At 51.0% G+C, this 26,504-nt stretch overlaps 5 protein-coding genes across 5 annotated transcripts; 1 reads left to right on the forward strand and 4 right to left on the reverse strand.

Annotated features, from left to right (window-relative positions):
- Positions 1 to 3,225: 3,225 nt before the first annotated feature.
- On the reverse strand, positions 3,226 to 3,716 carry IUM83_15649 (neutral zinc metallopeptidase; the record flags this gene model as incomplete). Its single annotated transcript, XM_067940483.1, has 3 exons — positions 3,226 to 3,231; positions 3,329 to 3,342; positions 3,416 to 3,716. 3 exons carry the CDS (start codon positions 3,714 to 3,716, stop codon positions 3,226 to 3,228), a joined length of 321 nt encoding a protein of 106 aa, XP_067790607.1.
- A 1,274-nt stretch (positions 3,717 to 4,990) lies between these two features.
- IUM83_15650 (tbc1 domain family member related) lies at positions 4,991 to 9,780 on the forward strand (the record flags this gene model as incomplete). Its single annotated transcript, XM_067940484.1, has 5 exons — positions 4,991 to 6,941; positions 7,056 to 8,201; positions 8,281 to 8,328; positions 9,444 to 9,550; positions 9,625 to 9,780. The coding sequence occupies 5 exons, from the start codon at positions 4,991 to 4,993 to the stop codon at positions 9,778 to 9,780; spliced, it is 3,408 nt and encodes a 1,135-aa protein (XP_067790624.1).
- A 166-nt stretch (positions 9,781 to 9,946) lies between these two features.
- IUM83_15651 (ankyrin repeat domain-containing protein 50) lies at positions 9,947 to 12,313 on the reverse strand (the record flags this gene model as incomplete). The annotated part of the gene is made up of 3 exons (XM_067940485.1): positions 9,947 to 10,126; positions 10,202 to 10,305; positions 10,378 to 12,313. 3 exons carry the CDS (start codon positions 12,311 to 12,313, stop codon positions 9,947 to 9,949), a joined length of 2,220 nt encoding a protein of 739 aa, XP_067790633.1.
- Positions 12,314 to 13,973: 1,660 nt separating this feature from the next.
- On the reverse strand, positions 13,974 to 14,216 carry IUM83_15652 (Gcn5-related n-acetyltransferase; the record flags this gene model as incomplete). The annotated part of the gene is made up of 1 exon (XM_067940486.1): positions 13,974 to 14,216. The coding sequence occupies one exon, from the start codon at positions 14,214 to 14,216 to the stop codon at positions 13,974 to 13,976; it is 243 nt and encodes an 80-aa protein (XP_067790674.1).
- A 9,887-nt stretch (positions 14,217 to 24,103) lies between these two features.
- Positions 24,104 to 26,380, reverse strand: IUM83_15653 (putative secreted RxLR effector protein; the record flags this gene model as incomplete). Its single annotated transcript, XM_067940487.1, has 1 exon — positions 24,104 to 26,380. One exon carries the CDS (start codon positions 26,378 to 26,380, stop codon positions 24,104 to 24,106), a length of 2,277 nt encoding a protein of 758 aa, XP_067790673.1.
- Positions 26,381 to 26,504: the final 124 nt, after the last annotated feature.

Genomic DNA, 26,504 nt, shown 5'->3' on the forward strand with positions numbered 1-26,504 from the left:
AGTCTCCTTTGCTGCATCTAATAGCGATGTAATTTTAGTAACACGCTAGCTAGTGAACTGTTAGCCAAATTGTCGCTGAAGTACCGATTACAATTGTTTCAACGAATTTTGGCCCAGACTTGGGTGTATATATTAAAAAAGTTGGAGTGTTCTCCTATAATGAACCAACTAAGCTATCTTATGGCCTCAACTTATAAATAATTATCCAAGAATGTGAGAGACATTGCATAAGCAAAAATGGCTCACGTTGAAGTTGAATCATAGGACGCTCGCAATTTGCCTGCACAGATGATCGCGGCTTTTGAAAGAGAGGAAAACCAAGGGGCATGGCCAAGTTACATCAGAGTTCCAGGAGGGCGTTGTGCGCGGCAAAACTACGTGGAGACTCACTGCCTAAGTAAAAATCCTGCTTCGCAGACTACTTTAATCAATACATTACTCTCGTTCTTACTTACAATACTAACAGGCACTAACATGTATAGTTTTGAACTAACATGTTAGTTAGTGTCTAGTAATACCGACTAACATGTCAGTGGAGTACACTAGGTGCTTTCCTTCGCCACTGCCATTTGTGTCCTTGTAACACGTTTTCAGTGTCGATATCATTAACTCGTGGGTTCAGCTTCATCACGTACTCGATCCACGCTCTTAACTTGAAGTCGGCCGCGTTGCAGCTGTAAAGTGCGAAAATTGCCTTGCCTTTCGCTCATCGAGGCGCGCCTCATTTCGACGATTACTGAAAAACTATCGAAGGAACCAATCAACGAGAAGGAAGTATCCAAACCCGAAATCTGACTCCCCGTCGACAGCACTGAGTACTGGATCTCAACTTCTTCGAGCCTGGTAACGCATGTTGATAGGACTGCATTTGTCAATATAACGCAATTCAGACGCATAGTTATCGTCACACTTTAACCGGAACTTCTGATAAAAGGTTTTCGTGTCGAGAAACAACGCAGCCGAGTTTATAATATCGGCCCCTATTAAGCTACGCGAATCGACAAAAGTTGATGTTGTTGAAGACACCAATCTCACTCTGGCGTTTATCTGACGAAGTAAATGTCCCTGTGCGCCGTTTAATCCCTAGACTTGATCTTTCCATTAAAAAAAAGCAAAAAAGCAAGATAAACAGCACAATCGCGGCAAGAATATCTTTTCGATTGCCTGGTTTCAACCCTCCTGCGAGATACGATGTCGTCTTGCGATGATTTCACTTGTGGGAGCACTCCACAAGCTCTGGAGGGCTTGTGGATTCTTCTCCAAACCTTCAACTCGCTTCCTTACGACCGGATTCTCCAGAGCTTTTTTTTTCATGCGACTCATGATAATAGGGTTCTTGGCCATTTTGTCAACTTCTTTTACGATCACCGAGTCTCTCGGGGGCGTGTCGAGAGAGGCAGTAGGATTCTTTCCTAACAGAATTTCAACGTCCTCAAAGGTGTGGCAAAACAATTTCACCTCTTCAGCCTCTCCCTTTGTTTCGATCTCTGAATTGCTGTACAGGTTGCGGCTTACTTAAGAATGGCTGTGACTGTGGGAGTTCGCAAGAACCCAGTCTGCATTATTGATAGCAGTTCTCTCCACCACACGCTCAGCTTGGGCGAGGTCGTACTGTCACACGGCGAAACCAGCCAGAAGCAACAGGGCGTAACTGAAATGCATTGGGACTGTCGCGGGGTTGCTGAAGCCCCGTAAAGCATTGTGAGGGTCATGAACTGAATACGAATACTACATGTACGGCTGAGACTTGGTTTACGAAGGTGGAATGCGTAAACGGAGTTTAGCCGACGAACAGCCGTGTACATTTTAGCTTGCACTGAAGAGATGAGCTGAGAGGTTTGTAGTCCTGGGAACTCGGCACTGCGTACAATTACATGCATGTTACGTAGTAAATTATTAGTACATGTAGTTGTGACACCATTTACATGTCTACATCTTTCTCTAGTGCAACCTGCATGTTGCACTTGCTGTTATCTGCCTGCCTCGTGCTGCACTGATATCGCAGAACGCAGTTCAAGAGTCATTAAAAGCTACGAGAAAAATCGCTCATATGGGTTTTGTAGCATTTGTCATACGCTGCCAATGCGGCTTCACATCATCTCCTGGGCCATCGCTTCGGTGCATCTGCATCGTTTCATTTCGTCGATTCTCGATTTGACCAGCAGAATCTGGGTGTGACCTGAGCTGAAAATGTCCGTACATGTATGCTGAAAATTCTTTTCGAAGTACATTACTGAGGTCGGGTTGTCTTGATGATTCGTCGCCACCTTGTCGAGGTGCAGTTTAAAGAAGACGGTGTCGGCCACATTTTCTCGCCAGCTTTGAGCAGGTTGGTTTTTGATCTGCGACGTTAGCGCTGCAACCCTCGTGAGTCGTAGCCCTCTCTCATCGTTCGATTTTTCGACTTCATCGTCTTCACTCGTATCGGCTGAGTTGTAGTAAGATCTTTAAGCGATCATTGTGTCAAGTTGCTGGAGTGGTTCCGGTTCACGAATGCGTACAATGCGAAGCATGGGGGGGGGCTTCTTTCCTGAATACACACTTTACACGATGCTGTTGCAAAGCCTGAGCCGAGTGTAGAGCAGCTCTTGGAATCGTTCAAGAATGTCCCTGACCTGAAGAAACTTGGAGAGCCTACATCATTTGGCTACAAGAACGCCGGCAGATTTCTTCAAGGCGCTGGGTCTCAAGGCAGCTGGAACGAAGTTGTTGGATTCACGAACGCGTACAAAGCTGACAAGGGAATGCCTAAGTTTTCCAAAGAGGACATTATCGCGATGGTGTGTCGAAGGCTGAATTGACAGAAGTCTACCATTCACTCAAGGATGTTCCAGATCTGAAGGAACTGGCGAAGGACTGGATGCGACTCCAATTCATGTGAGCTTAACACCTGAGACCTTAGAACAGCTTTTGGATAATACCAACGGGTCGAAGGAACTTGTGATCCATTATCAAGCGCAGCACAGCATGCCAAATCAAGAGTGGATGAAATGAAAAGCTGTATCGCGATGACGACCCAAACGCTGAATTGAAGGCCCTGTTGGCACTGTATGCTAAAAAACGGAAAAAAATACATACGTGAAGTACGACTCATCAAGCAAGTGGCACAAACGATCATGTCAACCCACACTGACACATGAAGATCAAGCTCGTGTACGCCATTGCCGTCGACCTTAGCTGAATGAAAACTTGTGTCGCTTTAGGGTGGATACCGAAACCATGAGATCATTTCTACACGATGGTAGGACGAAGATTGCACGATCCCAGGATCTAGCGTCGATTACAACCTCTTCCATTGTAATCACTTGCCAAAAGGGCACATACATACCAGGTATGTACTAGCTGGTGTCAGGGTAGCAAACCTAGTGAAGCTCATCCACAATCACATGAACCACGTTGGTTTCGATGTCGCCACCTGGAGCCAATACATCACGATCACCCAGCCCGGAATTCTTGAGAACTCTCGTTACATCCCACACGTTCTCGAGGCCAAGCGCGTTGGGGTTCAACATCTTTGTCTCAGCGATAGTTAGCCATTTCCCGTTGCGCTTGGCGCGGAACAGCTCCAAGTTCGGAGTGGCCAGTGGACGCTTGATTGCATCTTGGATGTACTGTTTGACTGCCGGTTTGATGTCGTAGACTGTACTAGTCTCTGGCAAGTCGATACTGAAGGGGTGACTCAGGTCGACGGCTAAGGCGCACACAAGCTTCACCATATTCCTTCGAGGGCTGTACGGGATTCTGTTGTAAAAAGCTATTATCACCAAGAATGAATAATAGGTGAAGTCTTACACTGTCCATCAAATGACGATTGATAAGATCATTGTGTCACCTCAGTAATGAATTTTCTATCGTTAAATCCTGTTCAGTATACATGTACGCAGATTTTCTGCTCAGGGTAGCTATTTGGGGTATGACGTGCAGGATTCATCGAATATATCACCTTAGTCGGGGTATGCTTCTTCGTGTACACTGCAGTTTTACTACTTCGAAGTATTATGCAGGGGATTTCAGTTGTTCGTCTCTCGAAGGAATGAACCGGGAGAAAAACTGCGCACGAGGAAGCTCTGAATTTTGACTAGGCAACTCCAAACGAAGCGATGAGTCTCTATTACAGAAGATAACCGGCGATCGCATTGCACTTCGAATTGGTGGAGCCGGCGAGGGAAAGCCTCTGCTAAAGGTGTGAAATACTTGAGAAACTTACAATCTGTATGAATCCCTTCGTATCCTCCTGACCAACGCGGCCAGGCATGGTTTCACCGATTAATCAACTTCTTAACCCTGAAATAAATTTCAGAGAACATAGTACCCAGATATGTCGTATTGTACCTGTGAAAATGCGCTTTTGGCAAATGATTCCAACTGGTTACAATGGAAGAGGTTACGGTCGATGGTCGTGCAAGTTGCTGTTCCCGACGATATAAAGCATGATAACGTTACATCGTATTTCAGTCTTTCATCTCGATCGCAACTTGCCGCCAAGCACTCATAGCTTTAAAGTCAAGTCGCAGGAATATCGACATGAGGCGCCCCGTGTTGTTCGCCGTACTGCTCTTCCTCGACACTGTCTCGGCGCTCGTATCGTCCAGTCTTATTACCCTCTCACTTCAAGTACCTGGCAGCACGTTGAAGCGGCTCAAGTTGCCTTTTTCTACACCTGGTACACGGTACCGTTCTCACAATTGCGACACTTTGGGTCGGACGCGCACCTGCTCTCCTTCCCCTTGCACGCAGGTCTCTGTCCGGCGTGAAGCGCCCGCATCAGATCAGTCTGATCGTAGAGGTCAGTCGGTGGAAGAGCGCAAAACCGTCGAGACGGACCGGAGGGGCACGCGGCGTCTCCGTCATGGCCGCCACCCGCGCGTCCGCAGGCGCCCACACTGCTCCCGCAGCAAGCCCAGACGCGTCTCTCTCTGCCGCCACCTCCAGCAGCTCCGAACTCGCGCTGGAAGCCGCGCAATGCTGTGTTGAAAACGCCCAAATCCGCATGGCTACTGCCACATCCGGCGCCACGCGCGACGCGCTGGAGGCGCAGCTCGCGCGCGAGATGCACAAACGCAGGCCCGACCACTTCGTGCTGGGCGTCACGTGCCGCGCGCTGGGCGGCGTGCCCGCTCAGCTGCGCGCGCGCGTGTGGAAGGAGCTGCTGAACGTGCAGCGCCGCCCCAGCCTCAGCCACAACATCCTACACGTCGCGCAGGACCTGGACAACCAGCGCGTGGTCGCGGCGGACGCGGCGCGCACTCGCGGCAACGAGCCGCGCTTCCAGCGGCCCGAGACGGTGGCGCTCGTGGTGCAGCTGCTCACGTTCTACTGCAAGAGCCGCAGCATCCGCTACAAGCAGGGCCTGAACGAGGTGCTGGCGCCCTTTTTGCTGCTCTCGGAGCCGCCCGCGGGCGGCGCGGAGGGCGCGCCCGAGCCCCTGGCCGAGGGCGAGGTCTTCCAGTGCTTCTACGCCATGATCGACAGGTTCCTGCCGCACGTGTTCGCGGACACGGAGTTCCGCTCGCTGCAGTGCTCCTTCCAGCTCTACAAGCTGCTCATGCTGTACCACGACCCGGAGCTCTGCCACTTCCTGGAGCAGCACGACATGACCCCGGAGCTCTATGTGACGCCCTGGTTCATGACGCTCTTCGCGCGGTCGCTGCCCCCCGAGTTCGTGTTCTACCTCTGGGACTTCTTCCTGCTCGAGGAAGACCCGTACCTGCTGCACTTCGTGGCCTACGCGCTCGTGGCCGCCAACAGGGACAGCATCTTGGAGGCCGAGATCGCCATGCTGCCGCAGGTGCTGAGCTCGCTCACGTTCTCCTCGCGCGACGAGCTGGAGCAGGTGTGTGCAAGTGCACTGGCCATATCCGAGTCCACGCCGCGCTCGTTCAAGCGCGACTTGTACTCGGTCTGCTATGGAGGCTTCACGGACGCCATGATCCCGTTTCTAGAGCAACTGTACGCGTGCTCCAGCTTGCAGGTGTACCCGGAGGAGCTAGTGCGCAACTTACTGGATCGGCTGGCGACGAAGGCCAAGCAGAAATGCATGCCCGTGCTCGCCCCCGCTGCGACGGCAGTGCTAGAAGAGCGCACAAGTGAGAAGGACTTGCTGAACCCGTTGCTGTCTCCAAGCGACAACCAGCCGGCGCAGCTGTATTCGTCGGGGAATGAGGATGGAGAGGAACCTACGGCGCTCAAGTTTATCGTGCTGGACTGCCGCCCAGCGGAGGAGTACCACAAGTCGCATTTGAGCCTCTCTCACCACATTGATCCCAGCATCATGGCCAAACCGGACGCTCTCGATGGACTCATGAAGGGCTTCGCAGACATGAAAGGATGCCACTTTTGTTTCGTTGGGCCGTCGGTCGATTCACCCTCGATCCTTCCCAGGACATCTTCCAACAATGGTTTACTGAACCCAATTGTGCGCTTGGCCAGAGTAATTTCGAGCGATAAGTCCCAGCATCCACCGCCCCAAGACCTTGCCAATAAACCGATCGAAGTATCCGTGGCTGTGGAAGTGGCTGGAGAGGTGCCGCCGTCGTCTTCGGCTTCAACTAAACCCGTAACGTTGACTCGCAAGCAGAGCCCCGGGGAGCCTGGTGCACTGGCCAGCGAGATAGGCAGTAGTGGGGCGTCAAAGATGCATGCAGAGCACGTGTCTGTGACTCGTCTGGTGCTGATGTTTCTGCAGAAGGGTTTCAAGTTTGTGAGCCGTCTCGACGGAGGGTTTGACGAGCTGGAGAAGAATATCCGAAGTATGGACACATTCGTGCAAGAACAGCTTCTCGTGTCATCTCCGTTACCAGTTCCAACTACTGAGCAGGTGGCGACCGCACCTGATTCAAATGGTAGCTCGTCCTCGGGAGGATTTAATTTACTTGCCAAGATTGGACTGAGCCGTTCTCGAGCACCATCGCAGGATGATTTTGTGGCTGAAGTTACTGGCGGTACGCTCACCGAAATATCGGAAACGAATAGCAGCCACAGCACTACGATTACGACTACGACGACGACTACGAGTATACTGACAAGCACGACCACGGTTACGCCCGCTTCATCAGCTCCAAGCAGCACTACCTCCATGGAAGTGAAGGAATCGAAGGAAGTAACGGAGGTGAAGGAAGTGAAGAAGGCAAAAACCAAGATTACGACAAGCTCTGCTGTGTCGTCGTTGTCTCAGCGCCTTATGCTTCTCAAAGCTGCAGCCAAAGATGTAGTATCGTCGACCTCGAACTCAATTGCGCGTACGAACAACAACGCGTCTGCTGAGGCAAAAAGTGTCGTTGAAGAGAAGAATGGCTCAACTGAGGACGGATGGGTGGAAGTGCGCGTGAGCAAAGGTGAAGGGGCGGAAAAGGGCAGCGGAACTACAATTGACGTGGAGCTACAACCAGGTCCCATTGGTATCCTGTTTCAGAAGTCGCGAACATCCAAGAAATACCAAGCGGTCGTTGATAGCGTGGTTCCGGACAGCCAAGCATCCGCCACTGGGTTGATAAATACTGGAGATTTACTCGTTGCGATCAATGGAGAAAGTTTGGAGGACGTCGCATTTCTGAGTGTCATTGAGCTCGTTATTGAAGCCTCTCGACCTGTAGTGTTGCGCTTTCTAACGCCGGTGTACATGGAGAAAGATGGAGCTACATCGGACGCTATTGCCCTGCCACCTCTGGCACCAACATTAGTGAGTGCAACACGACACTCAATTTGCATCTCGTGGGACAAGTTGCCTGCGTCGATCGCGCCATCATCGGTGGCACGCTACCAGCTCGAGTTTGCTAAGCAATCGGGTGATGAATTTAATCCTTGGCTTCCTGTAGCAATGAAGCAGGAGGGAACAACAGCCGAAATGAATTCTACAGGTGTCACAGATCAAACGACTGGTACGATGGTGGGGCTTGACCCGGGCGAGTCGCTGGTATTCCGCGTACGATGTGGAAATGGCCAGCGGTGGGGGCCTTTCAGTCTATCCAGTGGTTGCATGAAGACACTGGATGACCGGACAGCAGGCGCACCAATACCAATGTCAGGAACCGTGACGCCAAAGCATGTCAGTCGAGATGAACTAACGAGTGCGATCTTTCTCCCAGGAGTTTCGCCTGAATACGTCGAGCGCGGTCAGTTCTTTTATCGCGTACTTATCGCGCTACGAGCACGTCGCCGGCCAGATTTCAATGCTGAAAAGCTGGACATCGTATTGGAGAAGGGTATGGTAATCCGAGGTTCTGAGAGACTTGTGTGCCCGGGAACCAACCAAATCTTCGTTCGCCTTGCGTTTGGTAATAGTGACGGAACCGTGGAGGATGGAAGAGAATACGAAGGCAATGATGGCGAGTTGGTACTGCTTCGTAATGGTCAGAGGGAAGCAGACGACGATGCCGACGGCGTGTGGGCATTTGAAAACACTCCTGATGGCGATGTGGTCCTGGAACGTCTTCCCGAGTCCGCTGTTGAAGAAATCGGGCCTTCACTGCAAGAACAAGCAAAATCCATGGTTCAATCATTCCTCAATTCGCATGGCATTACTCCACCCAGCAGCAGCACTGTCGGCCTGGAAGATAACACAAACTCCAACAGTGCCGCTTCAATTAGTTCAATGGTATCTACTGCAGCTAGCAGTAGCAGTGGCGTCAGTGCGGCGCCGTCATCACACTCTCCTGTTGCGCCCCGTATCTTGCAGGTTTTCGCTGCGTCAAGCTCAGAGGTTGTCGTCACATGGGATCCGGTGAATGATATTGGTGTGACGAAATACCAGATTCAGTATGCAAAAGACCGCCTGGCTGCAATGTGGTGGACGTTGAAGCCCGACGTTGATGCAGATACACTCAAGTACACTGTCACGGGGCTGCAAGCGAACACACCCTATTTGTTTCGCATTCGTAGTGGCACGGAAGACAACAAATGGAGTTCTTACAGTGAGTCCAGCGAGAGCTGCCGTACACTCACTACTGGTAAAGTGTCGGTGAACAGCTCGTCCAGCGACGAAGATAGAGAGTCTTCGACCACTCGGCCTGAAAACAATAGCGACAAAAAACGACTGTCGGTGTCGGCGGCTACCCCAGCGCCACAAAGCACACCACTTCGGACTGGAAGTACGATTCTGGATAAAGCCGTTGCTGTGGCTGCTCGATTGAGACGCCGCTCGCATTCTTCTAACAATCCTAAAGTTGAAGCTCAACCTGACGAAGCTCCTGTAGACACCAAGGAAGAAGATGAAGCGCAGCAACACGAAGATGACAAGAACAGCGAATTGGTATTGCCTTCATCACGACAGGTAAACTTGGCAAGCTGGAAGTCCTCGTCCAGCGAAGCACACAAACACTTCAGATTCTACCGCGCGACGAGGTTTGAAGAGCAGGATGAAGAATCGCACAAGCAATTGAGCCGACTAGGGGAGCGAGAACTTGTTGTCACCCCATCAGTGCTCGTCGTGCTGAATGTGATGGCAGCTACCTGCGAGGGCTTCGCGTTCGTAGAAGAATGGCGGCCTTTGACGTCGCTCATCAAGGTGGCTGAACGGGAAGACCTCGACAACTCCCTTGTCTTCTACTTCAAGGTATGTTCTGTTGATGGTCTGAACTCTGCTTGCATCAATTAACAATCTAATTGTCTTACTTTGTGGGCCTGTAGGATGACTCCACCGACGAAACTCCAGTCAGCGACAAGTTGATTGTCGTGGTCGATGGAGCCCAGTCCTGCGCAAAGGTTGTTCAGGAATACCACGCAAATACTTTTGAGCCTCGAGGAATAGATTCAACCACGGAGGCGGGAGTGAAGATGCTGTAAATGTGAAGCTGCTCTGGCTGCAGCCGGGGTCGTGTGTATGTATACACGTAGATGTCATTGTCCATCGAGAGATCATGTACGGGAAAATACTAACTACTTAAAAACAATTCAGACAAAACTCACCACCAACTGGAACATTGATTTTCGCTATTTAGTTGGAACGGTATTAGGAGGAGCGCACGCCGTCGGATTCGTTGGAGCTGTTCGACGCAGATCTCAATGTCTGCAGGGCGAGCAATGTGCGTGCGACCTGGCGTTGATATTTGAGTTTCGTGGGGGCCAGGCGAGCGCAAAGGCGGAAGAAAGACAGAGCAGTCCAGCACTCCTCCATCCGCAAACTCGTCAGCTACGGTTAACATGCGAAACAAAGAGTTAGGACAAATGAATCGGCAAGACTCGAAGCATCGATCCAAGCACTTACCCCAAGGAGGTAGAAGACACCTACGTCATCCGAACCGAAGTCCTTGTGCGCCTCATCTCGCCAAGGCATCAGCACTTCCAGTACGCAGTCGAAAGCCTCCAAATCTGTTGAATATGAACATCAGAATACAAGTGAGTACAGGTTCTTTTGGATAGATTTTCTTGCGAACATCTTACCATAGAACCACCTCGCTAGCTGCAGCCGTACACCTCGCATGGTGGTGTCAGTCTCGCTTTGCTGCTCCATGTGGTAAAATGTCCGCCAGGATTTGACGCCTGCTTCGATCAGAAGTTGCTGATAGTGCTCCGTTTCTGAGTTATTTTCTTGTTGTCTCAAACGATTCAGTAGTCCCCACTTCAACACAGCAAACAAGTCGAAGTCCCAGCCGGTTTGAGCGAGCAGTGCGAGAAGCGTATCAGTGGAAAAGCACCGCGCTCCGTCGTCGAAGCTCATCATGCCCCACAGTAAGTCGCAGTCTCCGGGGGTGAAACGCGAAAACTGGTGCTTGAAGCTTGACTGCAGCAAACTGGCGGTAACCGTCGGCGTAGCATTGGCTTGTGCATTAGCAGTTCTCCGGCTCCGCGGCTCAATCATGGCGAAAAATACGTCAAATGTATCACTTGCTGGCGCGGAGACAAGTTCCGAGCGTGCAAAAGCAGCCGCTCCACTGTTGGAGAGGTGCTCAATGAACAACTTGAATATCTCGAAGTCCACCGGAAGGCAAAAACAGTCTGGGTGGGGAGATAGCTGCGGTAGCTCCAGACTTACGTGCTCAATTGAGCCGTCTTGAGCGATTTTGGTAGTGATAAATGCGCTCGAGATGGCGTCTCGGAACGAAAAGCTCGCATCTCCTGCCAAAATGGCAAAGGGGAACAATTCGGCCTCGTCATCCCGATCAACAAGCGTTAGGAGAAACTCAAACGCTTCGACAGGAAACAGAACCAATCCAGTTGATGAGACTGGCTCGGAAGAAGAACCATTAACCCGAGATCTGAATTTATTTAACACTTGCACAAGCGTCGCGTTCAGTCGGCCATCTTCGTAAATTGCTCGGGTGCTTGGATCTTCGACAGGCTGGAGGCAAATATCCATGTTGGCGATACTGGACGTGTCCTTATCAAGAAGCGCTACCTGGACTACGACATGCTCGCCTGAATTTGGGCCACTGGGGCTTGAACCATCGCGAACCAAGTCATCTCGCTGGATTGCGACGGAGAATACGTCAGCGCGCAGTGAATCGAAGAAATAGTTGCCTATTAACGAAACCGGGCCGTCACTTCCGACATTCCACTGCCGTCCTGCGTGAATTAACTCCAGCGTTTTCCTCTTCTTGGAGCCGGAAGAACACCCATGAATAAATTCTTGCGTGTCGAAGAAAGCGAAATCCAGCTGACCGCGCTCGATGAACGGACGAAAGCATGTCATCTGCCGGCGCGAGCTCAGTACTTGCTCGCTCAGGTCAGTTGCTACGACGAGTGGCACTAATCCTCGTCTCTTAAACTCATCGTCCGCCTCCACCAGCCCCGTGAAATGCAGCATGAACGAGTGCAGGAACTTGCACGAACCGCTGGCCGCCTCCCACACAAAGCAGTTCGGCGAGCCATTCTCTTTAAACGAAGGTCTCACATGACTGGCGTTGTTAAGCAAGAAATCGACAGCAACACGCGCGTAACCTGCTGCGAGAAAGGAACTACTGGACACACCAAACGGGATGGCACCGGAACTCCACGCACGAATACCTTGATCCTTGTAAAACTGCTTCTGCGTATCCCACAGGTGGCACTTGGATAATCGATCGAGCTTTGGCGACTGCAGTTGTGACTGCGTGGGAAACAAGAGAGACGAGTAGGCCACAGAGTTCACTTCTTCCTGGTCTACAGGCGGGTACAGGCCACTCCACACCTTACTTTCTCGCGCCTGTAACTCTGCAAGTTCCTGCCGCACACGTGCCTGTGGGATGAGCTGCGTTTGTCTCCGAAGCTTCTTGGCGCAAACACGTACGATCTCCGGGTGGAAGTGACTCCATCGCAGTATGAGCAGCAGTAGCTGGAATGGCAACTGGTTGATCGTCGAAAACATAGTCGCCCGCCCTAGTCCGAACCTGCTCTCCATCGCTCCTGTAGATTCCGGGACCCATCGAACGATCTCCATCACAAAGTGCCAGCCGCATTGGTCTCGCAGACAATCCAACGGCTGAGCAATGAACTTCATCTTCCGTCTCCAGTCACTTTCCGTCTCACCCAAACTCTCCGTTGCAACATGCTCAATACGATAGTACGTCGAGGAGCTACCCGTCGCTCTGCTACTAACCTCCAAGCCGAGAAGCCCCATTGGATTGTGCAACACAAGCACTACTCTCCTCGAAGCCACGTCAAGCTTCGACGCCGTCTTCACAATGTGCGCTGCAACGTCATCCGCACACGGCGCAAAAATGACGAACAACGCTCCAGTCGCTCGGTTGATACATCCATTTGATGCCCATAGTTGCAGTTCATCCAGATCGTTCACATGGGCATAACATACTGAACTTGCAACACTGAATGCTGCCAATGCCTCGTTCCGCAAGAATCCATTCACCAACTCCGATAGCACAGCCCCTTGTTCAGCGACAACTGTATCGCCTAATGACACCAGCGCGAGATGGCACTTTTGTTGCGTGGCTGCTCTTGCTCGTTCCAGCACTTGCACCAACGTCTCCGCCAGCCAACATTGGGTCAGGTCTTGGCGCAGCTTGGCCGCCTCCATCCAGCAGCAATTGCACGGAAGTTCGTTACGCCGGACGAGTCCGTTTCCCGACTGATAACCAAACCGTCAAAGCGGACGGACTGTCACTTGCCGGAACGGGTGGAGCCGACGGCACTTATGCACCAACATGGCTACATTTCCATGATCGACTGGCAGGAGCGCGATGATACCATTCCTGCGTCGCATATGCTCTTCTTCACTTCGACTCATCTCCTCTCCTCAGATGCTTGCTGTTGGACATTGAGAAAGCGAGAAATGGCGTTTAGGTTCTTGCGTGAAATGGTCCGTCAACAATGCCGCACCTTCAGTCTCTTGGAGCTTGTTAGTGGCAGAATCAACAGTTATTACTACATAGTACTGTAGTTAGAGCCGTGTCAGACGTACATTATCCTCATGGGGTAGCACGCAATGTACGCTAGACCACGTTTATTTGAAGACAATACTATGTATGTCAAAATCTGGTAATTGCTTGATGGACTAGCAAGGGCATGGCCACCTCACTTCGTGAGCACACGAGGTGGAATTTCTTGTTGTTGTTTCAAGGAATAGCTCTAGGTATCTCTTCAAGCACATAGAGAAGTACATTTATCACGAAAGTCTCAAAGTTAATAGCGACAGGGTATGCTGAACCTACTGAAATGTGATTTCAAGCATAATCACATTGGACTATCTTTTTAAAGGGGGGGGGGAGTGTGTGTGTATGGACTTTGTTGTTGATTTCCATGTTTCTGGACTTCTTTAAAAAAGAGGCAGAGTTAAAATGCCTATCCTTACTAACCCCTTATTAGATCTTATAAACGTCGAAGTACATAGTAAATCGGAGTACAAAAGAGGTTGCTATTCGCCGTTTAATTTATGTTTAACTACGAAAAACCGATATTGCAAAAAATACTTACCATATTGCAGAATACTAGTTTTCAACCACATACTTAAGTAAGTATTTTCGTCCTCATCAAACTTCTTGTGTATTCAGACTAGGGTCATGTAGATTGTTATGCGCCCGCCAGTCTGGCTCAACCCTACAAATTCACGACGTGGCATGCACGAACGGAGCCGTAAGCTCCGACAACTTCAGCGTCTGCTGTCCATCTTCGTTGAAGTTGCTGGCCGTCAGCCAGCGCTCGCATGCATCTTTTAGACCACCGTTCCAGTCTTCGTCGATGATCGAGAACCACGACGTGTCGCGGTTGCGCCCCTTGTAGACGATCAGTTGGCGGAACGTGCCCTCGTATGTAAACCCGAGGCGGGCCGCTGCATTGCGCGATGGCATTTTGCAGCTATCGCATTTCCGGCTTGAAGTTCTCAGTATGTGAACCATTTTGTAGGAAAACATGAAAGAAACATGGAACATGCGAAATGAATAGCTATCAGCAGTTTCGACCACCTACTCGTAGCGTCGGTAGCCGAGTCGAAAGGCGTTGTCTGCAAGAAGATACATGGCCTCGGTGGCCGCACGAGTCTTTGTCAATTGAGTCGAGTAGTAGATGTGGCCAATTTCGATGATGCCGTGGTTGGATACGATGCGCAGGTAGGCGGTGTAGCCTACTACCCGTCCATTGACGACAATGGCGTAGAACTGCGGGTCGCTACCGTGTTCTCCATCCAGAATCCACTCTCGAACTCGTCAAACGTAGCGAACGGTCCCTCGGGCAAGTACGTCCAGCGAGCCCCGCTGGGGTCCTCAGACTGAGCGTCCCAAAGATCCTTGGCGATGAGAGACACTGTGAGAGGTTCGAGACGGCAGTATTGACCCGTTAGCGTAGTGTATGGTGGGATCGGGGGAGGACTCCAGTTCTTCATCGCGAAGCCAACCGGCTGGCCGAATTCATTCGTCGTAGTCGCGTTGGTCATCTGTATGAAGCGCGAAGTGTGAAATATGTTGAGGAGGAAAGGCACGGAAGGACGTTTGTGGAGCTTACCTGAATCGAGTGTGATGGTTCGGTTTGTGTGAGCGGTGTCGAGAAGATTAAAGAATGAGCTGCCTCGCTTAGCTCTCCATGTTCTCTGGATTTTATCCAGAGTCCTTAGCTCAGGTGCGGTTATTCTCCAATCGAAATACCTGCTGAATATTATTCGTTGGGTTCGATTCAACAGGCGCTTGCGTGTCTGTGATATTGAATTACCTGTGCTCAAATCAAATTATGCTGGTGTGTTGACCCATCCAGTTATTATTAAGTTAAAAATCTATTATTTCAAATAACTTGTACTCGGGTATAATACCTGTGTCAGGTAATTTATCTGATCACAGCGACACCCGCGGATTTTTTCTGCGTTCAGGCTACATGCAGTCGTCGTGGAGGTCCGTTCATTAAGATGGTCAGCAAGCGGCATCCCAAGGGATGAGGTGCAGGTGGACCAGCCCATCGGTCAGAGAGCTTCGGCTAAGTGTTCTCGGGGCACTCGTTTGTCGCTCGGCGGCGTCGCAGTGACTAATCCAACCAGCCTGTCACTACTTCACTGCGCGTGCTGCAGATCGGTCTACCACATCCTGGGAGCTGAGTGGTATACCTGCAGTGGGGACGATATCGTCCCCATCGAGATGTCTGCATGGTCGGCGCTTGTCGGCGGTGGTGTCCTTCGTTTCAACATCTATGCAATGCCAGACTCAATCGGATAGAGGCAAACGTCGTTTTTGGTTGTTCGTCTACAGCTGTAGCAGCTTTATAGGTGTTGGGTCTGATCACTCAAGACAAGAATACAACGAAAGTTGTGGTATTCACGTCGATGTATTTTATTAATACAAATATTATCTCTAAGATATTTGCCATGATATGCACACCAGTGCTCGGAAAAAAAGTATTATAATAAATAATAATACTATTTGTGTACGGCATTTATTATTATTGCAATTTGAAATGACGGGGTAATATTGCTACTTTTGTAAATATACTTTTCCTAAGTCATGGAACCTCATAATGAATGTAAGTCAGGTTGCTCGATGAAGTTGCGTTCACTCAATGTCCATATGCATACATTTTCCTAGTCAAACGGGCTAACAACGTGCAAATGTATACTTTAGTGAACACAAGTAGTTTCTTAGAGTCCACCACATCCACTAATCGCCTAGTTTGTTGCCCTGCATCGCAAATGGTGGATATATCTAGGCTAGGTCATTTGCAAATTAGCTACCGCTCAATGCCATTCAGCCCCATTACCACCGCCACCATGCCCAAGAACGCTGACATTTGCTGCGTGCTCTTCAGTACGCTCCCCGCATGCGTGTCGGTATCGCGGACATCGAGGACGCTTCCGATAATTAGGACACCTAGGTACAGCGAAGAGCAGTAGCGTGCGTGCAATACAATAGCTATTGTCCCGCTATTTATTATTGCTGAATCGCAGCGCAAGTATTTATTATTGAGTGGCGGAATTGACATTACAATTCTTTATTATAGTGTCCAGGCACTGTTGCCCACACTTCGGTAAATGTGATTGTCACCCAATCAAATCGTATCTGGTACAAACACTTCCAATCGCGATATGAGATGAGGTAATAACAGACAACGAGGCGTTCTGTAGCGTTGTTGCCCGTCGCCATCGATTCAAATGCATTCGCATTCACAAATCGGCAGCCCGCCGCTAAAAGCACCCCTCGAGTCGCTCAATCCGTGACAACAAAAAATCGACTACCGAGACACAATGCAAGATTTGCAATCCCCGCTGAGAGCGTATGGCGATGCTGAAGCGATGATGGTCAAGGGGTCCCAAGCTCTCCATGGCCAAGTTGCGACTGCTACCGAACGGGCCCTTGGCAAACCGCTTCCTCGGATGGAGGTGGCGTTCGAGAACTTGTCCATCTCGGCGGATATTGTCGTCAGAGACGAAATGCAACTAGGGGCGGAGCTGCCAACCATTTCCAACGTTGTCAAGAAGGGACTTTTGCGAATGAGCACCAAGAAGCACGTGGTCAAGAAAACAATTCTCCGAAGCGTGAGTGGCGTCCTAACGCCTGGTACCATGACACTGGTATTGGGTCAACCTGGCTCGGGCAAGTCGGCGTTCATGAAAGTTCTCAGTGGGCGCTTTCCGATGACGAGTAACATAGCGATTGAGGGGAAGGTGACTTACAACGGAAGAGAACAACACGAACTCATGAAGAAGTTGCCACAGTTTGTTTCGTACGTGGGCCAGCACGACGACCACTACCCGACGTTGACGGTCAAGGAGACGCTCGAGTTCGCGCATGCTTGCAGCGGCGGAGTACTGTCCCAATTCGACGCAAGCAACTGCATTCAGGGGACGCCTGAGGAGAATCTGGTTGCAGTGGACGCTGCTCAAGCTATGGACGAGCACCACCCTGGCATTGTGATCCGCCAGCTTGGCCTCGAGAACTGCCAGAATACCGTTGTAGGCGACGCCATGTTGCGCGGGGTATCGGGTGGCGAGCTCAAGCGCGTGACCACGGGCGAGATGGCGTTCGGCAATAAGCTCGTGCTCATGATGGACGAAATCAGCACGGGCCTTGACAGTGCCACGACGTTCGACATCATTTCTACGCAGCGAAGTCTGGCAAAGGCATTCGGGAAGACCGTGGTCATTTCGCTACTACAGCCGCCACCTGAGGTGTTTGCTCTCTTCGACAACGTGATGCTGCTGAATGAAGGTTTCGTCATATACCACGGACCCCGAACGGAGGCCTTGAGCTACTTTGAAGCTCTTGGTTTCAAGTGTCCTCCACAACGTGACGAGGCCGATTTTTTTGTGGATCTCGGTACTAGCAAACAGCAGCAATATGAGGTCAAGGGAGCCCCAAGAACGGCAGAAGATTTCGCAAAAGGCTTTGAGTGCTCGGAGATTCATGAACGAATGCTTGACATGATGAAGAATTTGTCAAATGCAACCCGAGAGGACGACGAATCTGAGCGTATGGACTCCATACCGGAGTTTAACTGGAGTTTTTGGAGCAGTACTGGACTGCTTGCTCGACGCCAGCTAATGCTGTTCTCGCGTGATCGAGTGCTACTGGCTAGTCGTATCATGATGTCTCTTGTGCTGGGGCTGCTGAATGCGAGCACGTTTTACCGGTTCGACGAAGCTGACTCGCAACTCGTCATGGGCGTTGGGTTCGTCGTCGTCAGCTTCGTGATCATCGGCCAGTCAGTACAAGTACCATCGTTCATTGCCATCCGAGACGTATTCAAGAAGCAGCGCCGCGCGAACTTCTTCCGCACTTCGTCGTTTGTCCTGGCAACGTCGACCAGTCAAATCCCGCTGGCCGTAACTGAAACGCTGATCTTTGGCTCTATCATCTACTGGATGTGTGGTTTTGTGGCCACTGCCCAAGGCTATTTGCTGTTCGAGTTACTGCTCTTTCTCACCAGTATGGTGTTCGGAGCATGGTTTTTCTTCCTGGCGGTCATCTGCCCGGATTTAAATGTGGCCAACGCTATCTCGATGCTCTCGGATTTGCTGTTCTCGATCTACTCCGGCTTCGTCATCACCAAGGGGGAGATCCCAACTTATTTGCTCTGGATTTATTGGATCAGCCCGTTGACTTGGGGGATTCGAGCGGTTGCTGTGAACCAGTACACAGATCCGTCGTTCGATGTGTGCACTTACCGGGATGTGGAGTATTGCGAGAAATTTGGCATGACGATGGGCGAGTACTCTCTGCGTCTATTCGATGTTCCGACGGAGCGATACTGGCTATGGCTTGGTCTCGGATATTTGGTTGCTGCGTACATAATTTTCATGGCGATGGCGTGGTTCGTGCTGGAAAACTGGTGCTGTGAAAAGCCACCCAACATGGATTTAAATTCATCTACCAGCACGGGGACCAAGGACGACGGCGTTCTGAAACAAGACTATGCTTTTGCGCAAACTCCAAGGGATAATACTTCGCAATTTAGTCCAGAAGTGACGATCGGAATTCAAAACGATCAGCTGGAGAAGGAAAGGTTTGCTCCTGTGACGCTGGCGTTCAAAGACTTGTGGTACTCCGTGCCGGATGCAGCAAATGCTAACTCCAGCATTTATCTGCTCAAGGGAGTGAGCGGATATGCACTGCCAGGAACTATCACAGCTCTCATGGGATCTTCCGGTGCCGGCAAGACAACGCTCATGGACGTAATCACAGGGCGGAAGACTGGAGGAGAAATTCGTGGCGATATCATGCTGAATGGTTACCCCGCCACTGATCTCGCTATCCGTCGAGCTACGGGCTACTGCGAGCAGATGGACATCCACTCGGACGCGTCTACATTCCGTGAAGCACTGACTTTTAGCGCATTTCTACGCCAAGGTGCGGATGCACCTGACAGCCAGAAGTACGAATCCGTGAACGAGTGCCTCGAGCTGCTGGACTTGCACCCGATCGCCGACCAGATCATCCGCGGCAGCTCCACGGAGCAGATGAAGCGCCTGACGATCGGAGTGGAGCTGGCGGCGCAACCCAGCATACTGTTCCTTGACGAACCTACGAGTGGCCTCGACGCTCGATCGGCTAAGCTCATCATGGACGGCGTGCGTAAGGTGGCGGACACGGGTCGCACCATCGTGTGCACGATCCACCAGCCGTCGGCGATGGTGTTCGAAGTGTTCGACAGTCTCTTGTTGCTGAAGCGCGGTGGTGAGATGGTTTTCTTTGGGGATTTAGGAGTGAAAGCGGCAAACATGGTCAATTACTTCGAGTCGATTGACGGCGTGGCGAAGTTGGAAGAAAACTATAATCCGGCGACGTGGATGCTGGAAGCGATCGGCGCGGGAGTGGACAATGTCAACGGTATTGTACTGGACTTTGCTTCTCGATACAGGTTGAGTGAGAATTATCGACAGCTACTTGAACACTTGGACCAACGTGGTATCATGAGGTCGTCGATGTCGATCCCTCAGCTCCAGTTTACCAATAAACGAGCTGCAAGTAGCGCGACTCAAGCTCGATTTCTGATCAAGCGCTTCTTCGATCTGTACTGGCGAACTTCGTCGTACAATTTGACTCGGTTCATCGTCTCCCTCATTCTTGGCCTGATTTTCGGCATTACTTTCATCGGCGAAGAGTATTCGTCGTACCAGGGCGTCAACTCGGGTCTAGGCACGACGTATTTAACAACCTCATTCATCACGTATATCACCTTTAACGCCGTGTTGCCGGTCACCTATCGCGAACGCGCTTCGTACTATCGAGAGCGATCGTGCGAGTCGTACAGCACCTTCTGGTACTTCGTGGGGTCCACTTTGGTCGAGATTCCCTACTGTTTTGGAGCAAGTTTGGCCTTCTTGGCCATTTACTTCCCCATGGTTGGCTTCGGCGGAGCTGCAGATTTTTTCGCGTACTGGCTCAACTTGTCCGCACTTGTTTTGCTACAGGCGTACTTCGGGCAGCTTCTGGCGTATTCTCTTCCAAGCATCGAAGTAGCGTCGGTCTTCACTGTTATTATTGGCTCCATATGCACACTGTTCACGGGTTTCAATCCTCCAGCTGGAACAATCCCTGCAGGCTACCGCTGGCTGCACCACCTTGTTCCGCACAAGCGTACTTTTGCCAGTCTATCTGCCATTATCTTCGGCAACTGTCCTAAGGATGGCGTCGGCACCCAGCTTGGTTGTCAGTCTATGTCGAACTCTCCACCCAGTTTACCGGAAGGGGTCACCGTGAAGGGATATCTGGAGAGCGTTTTCGACGTGAAGTACAGCGAGGTCTGGTCGAACTTTGCCATCGTCATAGTCTGGGTGGTCGGGCTTCGGCTCGTTGCGTTAGCGGCTTTGCGCTTTATCAACCACCAGAGGCGGTAAGGTTTGACGAGCAAGACGGGAAGCGGGTTTCGACCGAGTAATTGGCGGATAAGTTTCGAGTAAGAACCGAAATCGGCTACCTTTCGAGTAAAGAATTGCAGTTAGGCGTTTCGACTGCCACGAGGCGATGTACTTGATACGGTAGTGCGCGCATTATCCAAACACAACTCGGCATCGCGTGATTGGTGTCAGCATCGTCAAAGTTGCAGCACCGAGGTGCATTACAGAGGCTGGCGCCCACAGAATTGCTATAACTGGGTCCATTACACCGATAAAGCTAACAGCGATCGTGTAGAGGTAGTCTTACGTGCAAACCTAGCTATCCAGAAATTTAACATAACCAAACGCGGATCCACTTTGATAGTGGAGATGGCGTGTCCGTTAGTTTGGGTAAATTTGATTCGGGTTACTGCCATCCCAATAAAAATGTACACCTTTTCACCTTCAAAACGGAAAATTGCTAGTTCAAAACTACAAAATGTAAAATCAAAACTGCAATAGTCTATGATTGTATATTATAAACTGTATGATATATCTCGGTTCATAGATTTGAAGAGTGCGATTTGCCTATTGGCCAGCAGTTTTGCAAATCAGTCAATGGCTTGTGTATAAAAGTACGAAGTACCCTAGTCTCAATGCAATGCAGTTTTGCCGTGGTTTTGAATTAGCAAATTGCCATTTTGAAGGTGAAAAGGTGTATAATTTGTATGGGACCATTTTTGGTTGTCGACATGACATGCTCAGAGGTTACATGTGGATGAACTGTAATGTTTGCTGTCGCTAGGTATGCCCTTGCCTACCCGTTTCTCTTATGACAAAAAGCCTGCTCTTGGATCAGATCTATTCCGTATCTGATCCAAATGAGATTCTACCATTTTCTTATCAAGGGTGTGAAGCCAGGAAGTGCTAACATGTACGTGGAGTTCTGCGAGGCTATCCTAAATCTAAGCTTAGCGCATAATACGAATTCGTTGGCGGTATTGACGAGTTTACGATTGAATGGTAGGTGAACTTATGTTTGTATGTCAATTTTGCAGCATACAGATCCTTTTTTGTGGCTGTGTGCAGGTTTTACATCAGCACGGGTTTCGATTGACGAAGTAGTGACCTCGAGCAACGATGTCATAGCTGAACACGCATTTCGACCGATAGGGTTGTTAGAAACATCTAATCGAATGTTAATGACCTGTCGAGTTTGTCAGAAACTTGGCACTTCGAGTTTTTAAGATGTCCAGCTCAGATCAGCAGCCAAATGCGGGGAAGATCAAGATACAGCTAGCATGCGAGCGAAACGGCTGGGATACTTCGGTTGGGGGCCTCCAGTATGGCATAGCTCGAACAGCCTTGTTGGGACTTAATTTACCGAACGTATCGTTTAATTTTCGAATTGTTCTACTATTTTCGATTGTGTCTGGCTTTGATCATCATCCTTTCTGTCGGAAATTGTAGGGATTTCGGAACGGGGAAATAAATTCGACACGCTCCATACGAAAACCTATTACATGTACATGTATAGCCAACAGAAGAGCTCTATTCTTATCCGGATTGGATGTATTAATATATGTGCGGCTTTAAATACGTACATTGGCCTTAAACTCACGACTTGCCTTAGCATGTTTTTCTTCCGGGCCTTTGAGGTCTTATCATCTTCAGGGGCCTTTAGATAGGAACAGAAGACCTACCGGTACACGGTGTCTGAGAAGCGAGAAGTGGTCGCTGACGCTCACAATAGCCGAACGGGAACAGCACGCTCGTGTTCGCGTGCACATACCAGCAGTAGCCGTTGTTCAGGCCCTCGCTGAATGTCGCGTTACCGCTGTCCGTGGCCACGCACTCCGGGTAGTCCGGGTTGCGGGTCATGGTCGAGTCCAGACTCGCAGGGTACGTCACCGGCAGGCGGCCTTGAGCACGCTGTTGCCGAGCAGCAGATTGGCCGTGGCCCAGCCGCCCTCCTGGCTCGGATACAGCATCTCCAGCGCGGCGGCCACGTCGTTCAGCCACGGCATCAGCACGGGCCCCGCTTTGGTCAGCACCACGACGGTGTTCGGATTCGCGGCAGCCACCATCTTCACAAGCTCGTCCAGGCCGTCGTCCAGGGTCAGACCCGTCTCGGCGGAACGTGAACACGATGTGCGTGTTGACCTCCTTGGCAACATCGACAGCAAGCTGGATGTTGGCCGAGCGCTGCGTAGGGGTCACCCAGCTCAGGCTCATCAATGAGACCCACGATGTACGCCTCCAGGCCATGCCAGCCTTCCTCCAGGTACACGTATGACTTGATGGTGTCCCAGTTGTCGCGCGTGGCGATCGAGTTACTCTACGGATTGATGCCACCGTCGCCATACAGACGGTAGCCTTCGCCAACCTCGGTTCCGTTAATGCTGAACATGCTGATAGCGAAGGTCGAGCCGTAGTCCGGATTCGTGTGGTTCTCCCCTTCGGGATCGCACGCGCGAACGAGACGGTGTAGTAGCCCTCCATCTCCGCGTGCACTCGTCCTTGTCACGTGTACGAAGCGTTCTTGGCCAGCACAGACGTGCCCATGAAGTAGACGATCTCGTCATTGGACGGGTGTTCGTCGCATATTTCCGCTGATATTGTCGAAACAGGACAGGCTGCACATAATATTGGTTTGCCTTCCATTCAATGCAACGCACTTGTTGTAGCCGCTAGGCGCCGCAGTCTTTGCAGCGACCGACACCGTGCAGCAGGCAGCCTAGTTGAGAGAAAAAGAGATAGTTCAACAAAATATTCTCACGCTACCACCACTTCGAAAAACCAAGGCACGGAAGAGAAAGACAACAACCGTAGCCGGCAGAATACTGACACGTGAGATGTTCGACACGAGCAATGTGCCTAGGAAAACGCGGAAGCAACAAATGTCAAGAGCGTCTATGAAGACCAGCAAGACACAAAGCACGCCGATGGACGACGTGTTATACGTTCCATCGTTTGACAGGCAAACTTGTAGCTTTTATAATTGCATAAGGGTCATCGGTATAGGTTTATACGTCAATAATCGCACTTACCAGAAATTATAGTGTAGTGCCAAGCATATGTTGACGCCCATACTAAAGGCAAAATATTTCTTGGCTCGGCGGCTCAAAAAGTAGGCATCTTTTTCGCAAGGCTACCATGACACAGGAAACCGTGTCGAGACAAAGTGTAACTGTCCAAAATATAGTTGGAATAGCGCAGATTTCTTATCTGCTAAGAACGTTTCCATAGCCATCTTGGGTCAAAAGTAACAGGCTGTCAAAGTTGGGTAATCTGTTTTTGGCCTTAAACTCATGACTTACCCTATTGTTGCTTACGGCTGAATTGGTGCCGTAAGCTCTTCTGTAACTCCTTCGGCTCCTCACAGAATAAAGAACATAAATAATTGTTGTTGTCAAGGTTACGGTATATTGCCCCAACACGTGTCATTTATTCGTCCTTGCTGAGTAAGCCCTCGTTTTTTGCACGAATATACCTTGACATATACTCAGTCGCACGGAATTTCTCGGACCACAAGATGCGTCCCATCCAATTTTGCTCCCGGAGCGCGTATTTTTCACTCATGGCAAGTTCCACACCGTTCATGAAGCTATCAGCATTGCGCGATCGATCGTACCGCGTCGAGCATAGCGAAACGCCGGCATCATTTGCAGCATTCCAGCTGGGTTCATCGGTGTACAACCGCTGCATTTCGGACACGAACACCTGCGGGTCATCTGCCACTGCACCACCCCACGGCGCATCCTCGAGAGTCATACCCTCGGAGCCAATGGAAGTGCTAACACACGGCGTACCAACAAACCAACTGTCTGCGATCTTGCCCTTGATTCCGGCACCAAATCGCAGCGGTGCAATGCTAAGGCGGTACTGACTCAGCGTCTCGTGCGCATTTGTCGCAAAACCCTTCATGCGGAAGCCTTGACTAGGATCGTCGAGTTTTGCAAATCGCTTGGACTCACCATAGGATCCGTAAATGTGCACCTCGGCCTCACCACCAACTTTGCGGAAAAGCGGAAGGAGAGTCGTTTTGGTCCACTCTACGGCGTCAACGTTGGGGGTGTGCTTGAAGCTGCCAATAAAGGCGATATCCTTTCGTTTGTCGAAGGACTTTAACTTTGTCGAATCAATTTCCGGATAGAAGAAGTCGCAGAGTTGCAAACCCGAATCAGGAACTTGGAAGCGCGAGGTCAGCAGATCGCGCTCGAAGTCCGACACATACAGAGTGAGGTCTGAGCGGTGAATGGATGCAAGTTCGCGAATCGCAAGCTTCTCTACCGGAGTGATGTCCAGGAGCTTACCATCCAACGTATCCTCGAACCTCGCACCATGTTTCTTCACCGCCAACTCTCGCGCACGACGTACAAAGTGCACGTCCTGCAGGTCAAGTACGCGGAGCGCTTCCGGCGCGTACTTCTTGGCTTGCCATCCGTACATCTCCTCGGCAATAAACCGATCGAACACCACAAGCTGCGGCATCGTTTCAAGCAGCAGCTTCTGGAAGGCATCTGTGTTGGCGTCCGCCTGCATGCAGCGCACGCCCTGCTCCTCCTCCAGGCTTGCAGTGTGGTCGTTCAGTCGACTCGGAGACACACATAGCACTTGGTACCCTCGTTCTTGCAGCACACTAATAATGTCGGCACTCCGAACTCCAGCCGCGGAGCTGGTGCGTTCGGGCCATACTGACCCGGCCAAGATCACCTTCTTCTTGCTAGCCGCAAACGCAGCCACACTCGCACCCTGCTGCTCCACTTCACTCCTCTTCGTGTCTTTCTCACTACGCGGCTGAGGTGGGTACGAGTGCGCCACCTTGCTCTCCAACGGTTGGTACCATTCGGTACCCATATCCGCTGCCAATCTAGCCTCGACATCAAACGGGCCCGGAAGTCCGTCCGGGAAAAACTGCAACACTAGTTCCTGGAAATACGCGACCATATCCTTCTCTCGGTTCTGCACCTTGGCGATATGGCGGAACCACTTGATGCCGCACCGCACGTGCTCCCGTTCCTCCCACACAATCTGCTCCACCACTTTGGCCGAAGCTTTGTCCCCCATGGACTTGATCCGATGCACTAACCGGTCTCCGGAGTCCAACCCCCTCGCTTCTTGCACCAACGGCACCACCGCAATGCGCGCAGCCAAATCCGCCGCAGTATTGGCGGCATGTTCCAAAAGGGCCCTCGTAGCGGGCAGCGCCCCATATTCCGAACCCAATTCCCTTAATCTGTCGTCGACCATTTTAAAGTGCCTCGCCTCGTCCGCCGCCACTTTGAGAAAGTCGTCGTAAAACTCTTTTGGTAATTTGTGCTCAACTGGGTCGAAGCGGACAATTGTGTCCCAGTAGTTGTCGATGGCACCTAACTCGATATGGGCCAGCGCGTGGAGCATAATTACCGGTATACTGGCGAGCGTCTGCAGTTGTTTCATATTGGGCATCTGCTTGGGCGGTAGAAGCTCCGGTTTGGGACCTCGGGCCGGAAGGTCCGGCGGAATGTGGGCGCCCCATTTTGGTTCCTGGAATACTGGTAGAGAGTCCGAGTCCCACCGGTTTTGGCACTCGAAAGTCAGAGAGACCTTCTCGTGGTGGTCTGTGCAGCGCAAGATGCGCGCGCCGTAGGCGAGGAGAGAGTCCGGGCGCGCGTTGGTGGAGAGCGACGCGGCGACGAGGTGGCACCTGCGGCGGTGGACACTCCGAGCCACTCGGAGCATTTTTATCAATTGGCGGGACTAATTGCACAAATTTAGAGAAAAGAGTGGACTAGGTTTAGGCCAAACCTATTATTTGGTCTATCGGCTCATTTTTAAATTACGCGAAGAGCGCGTGCGCGTAATT

Source organism: Phytophthora cinnamomi (assembly GCF_018691715.1).
Source record: "Phytophthora cinnamomi strain GKB4 chromosome Unknown Contig45, whole genome shotgun sequence".
In the NCBI taxonomy this organism is placed as follows: domain Eukaryota; phylum Oomycota; class Peronosporomycetes; order Peronosporales; family Peronosporaceae; genus Phytophthora; species Phytophthora cinnamomi.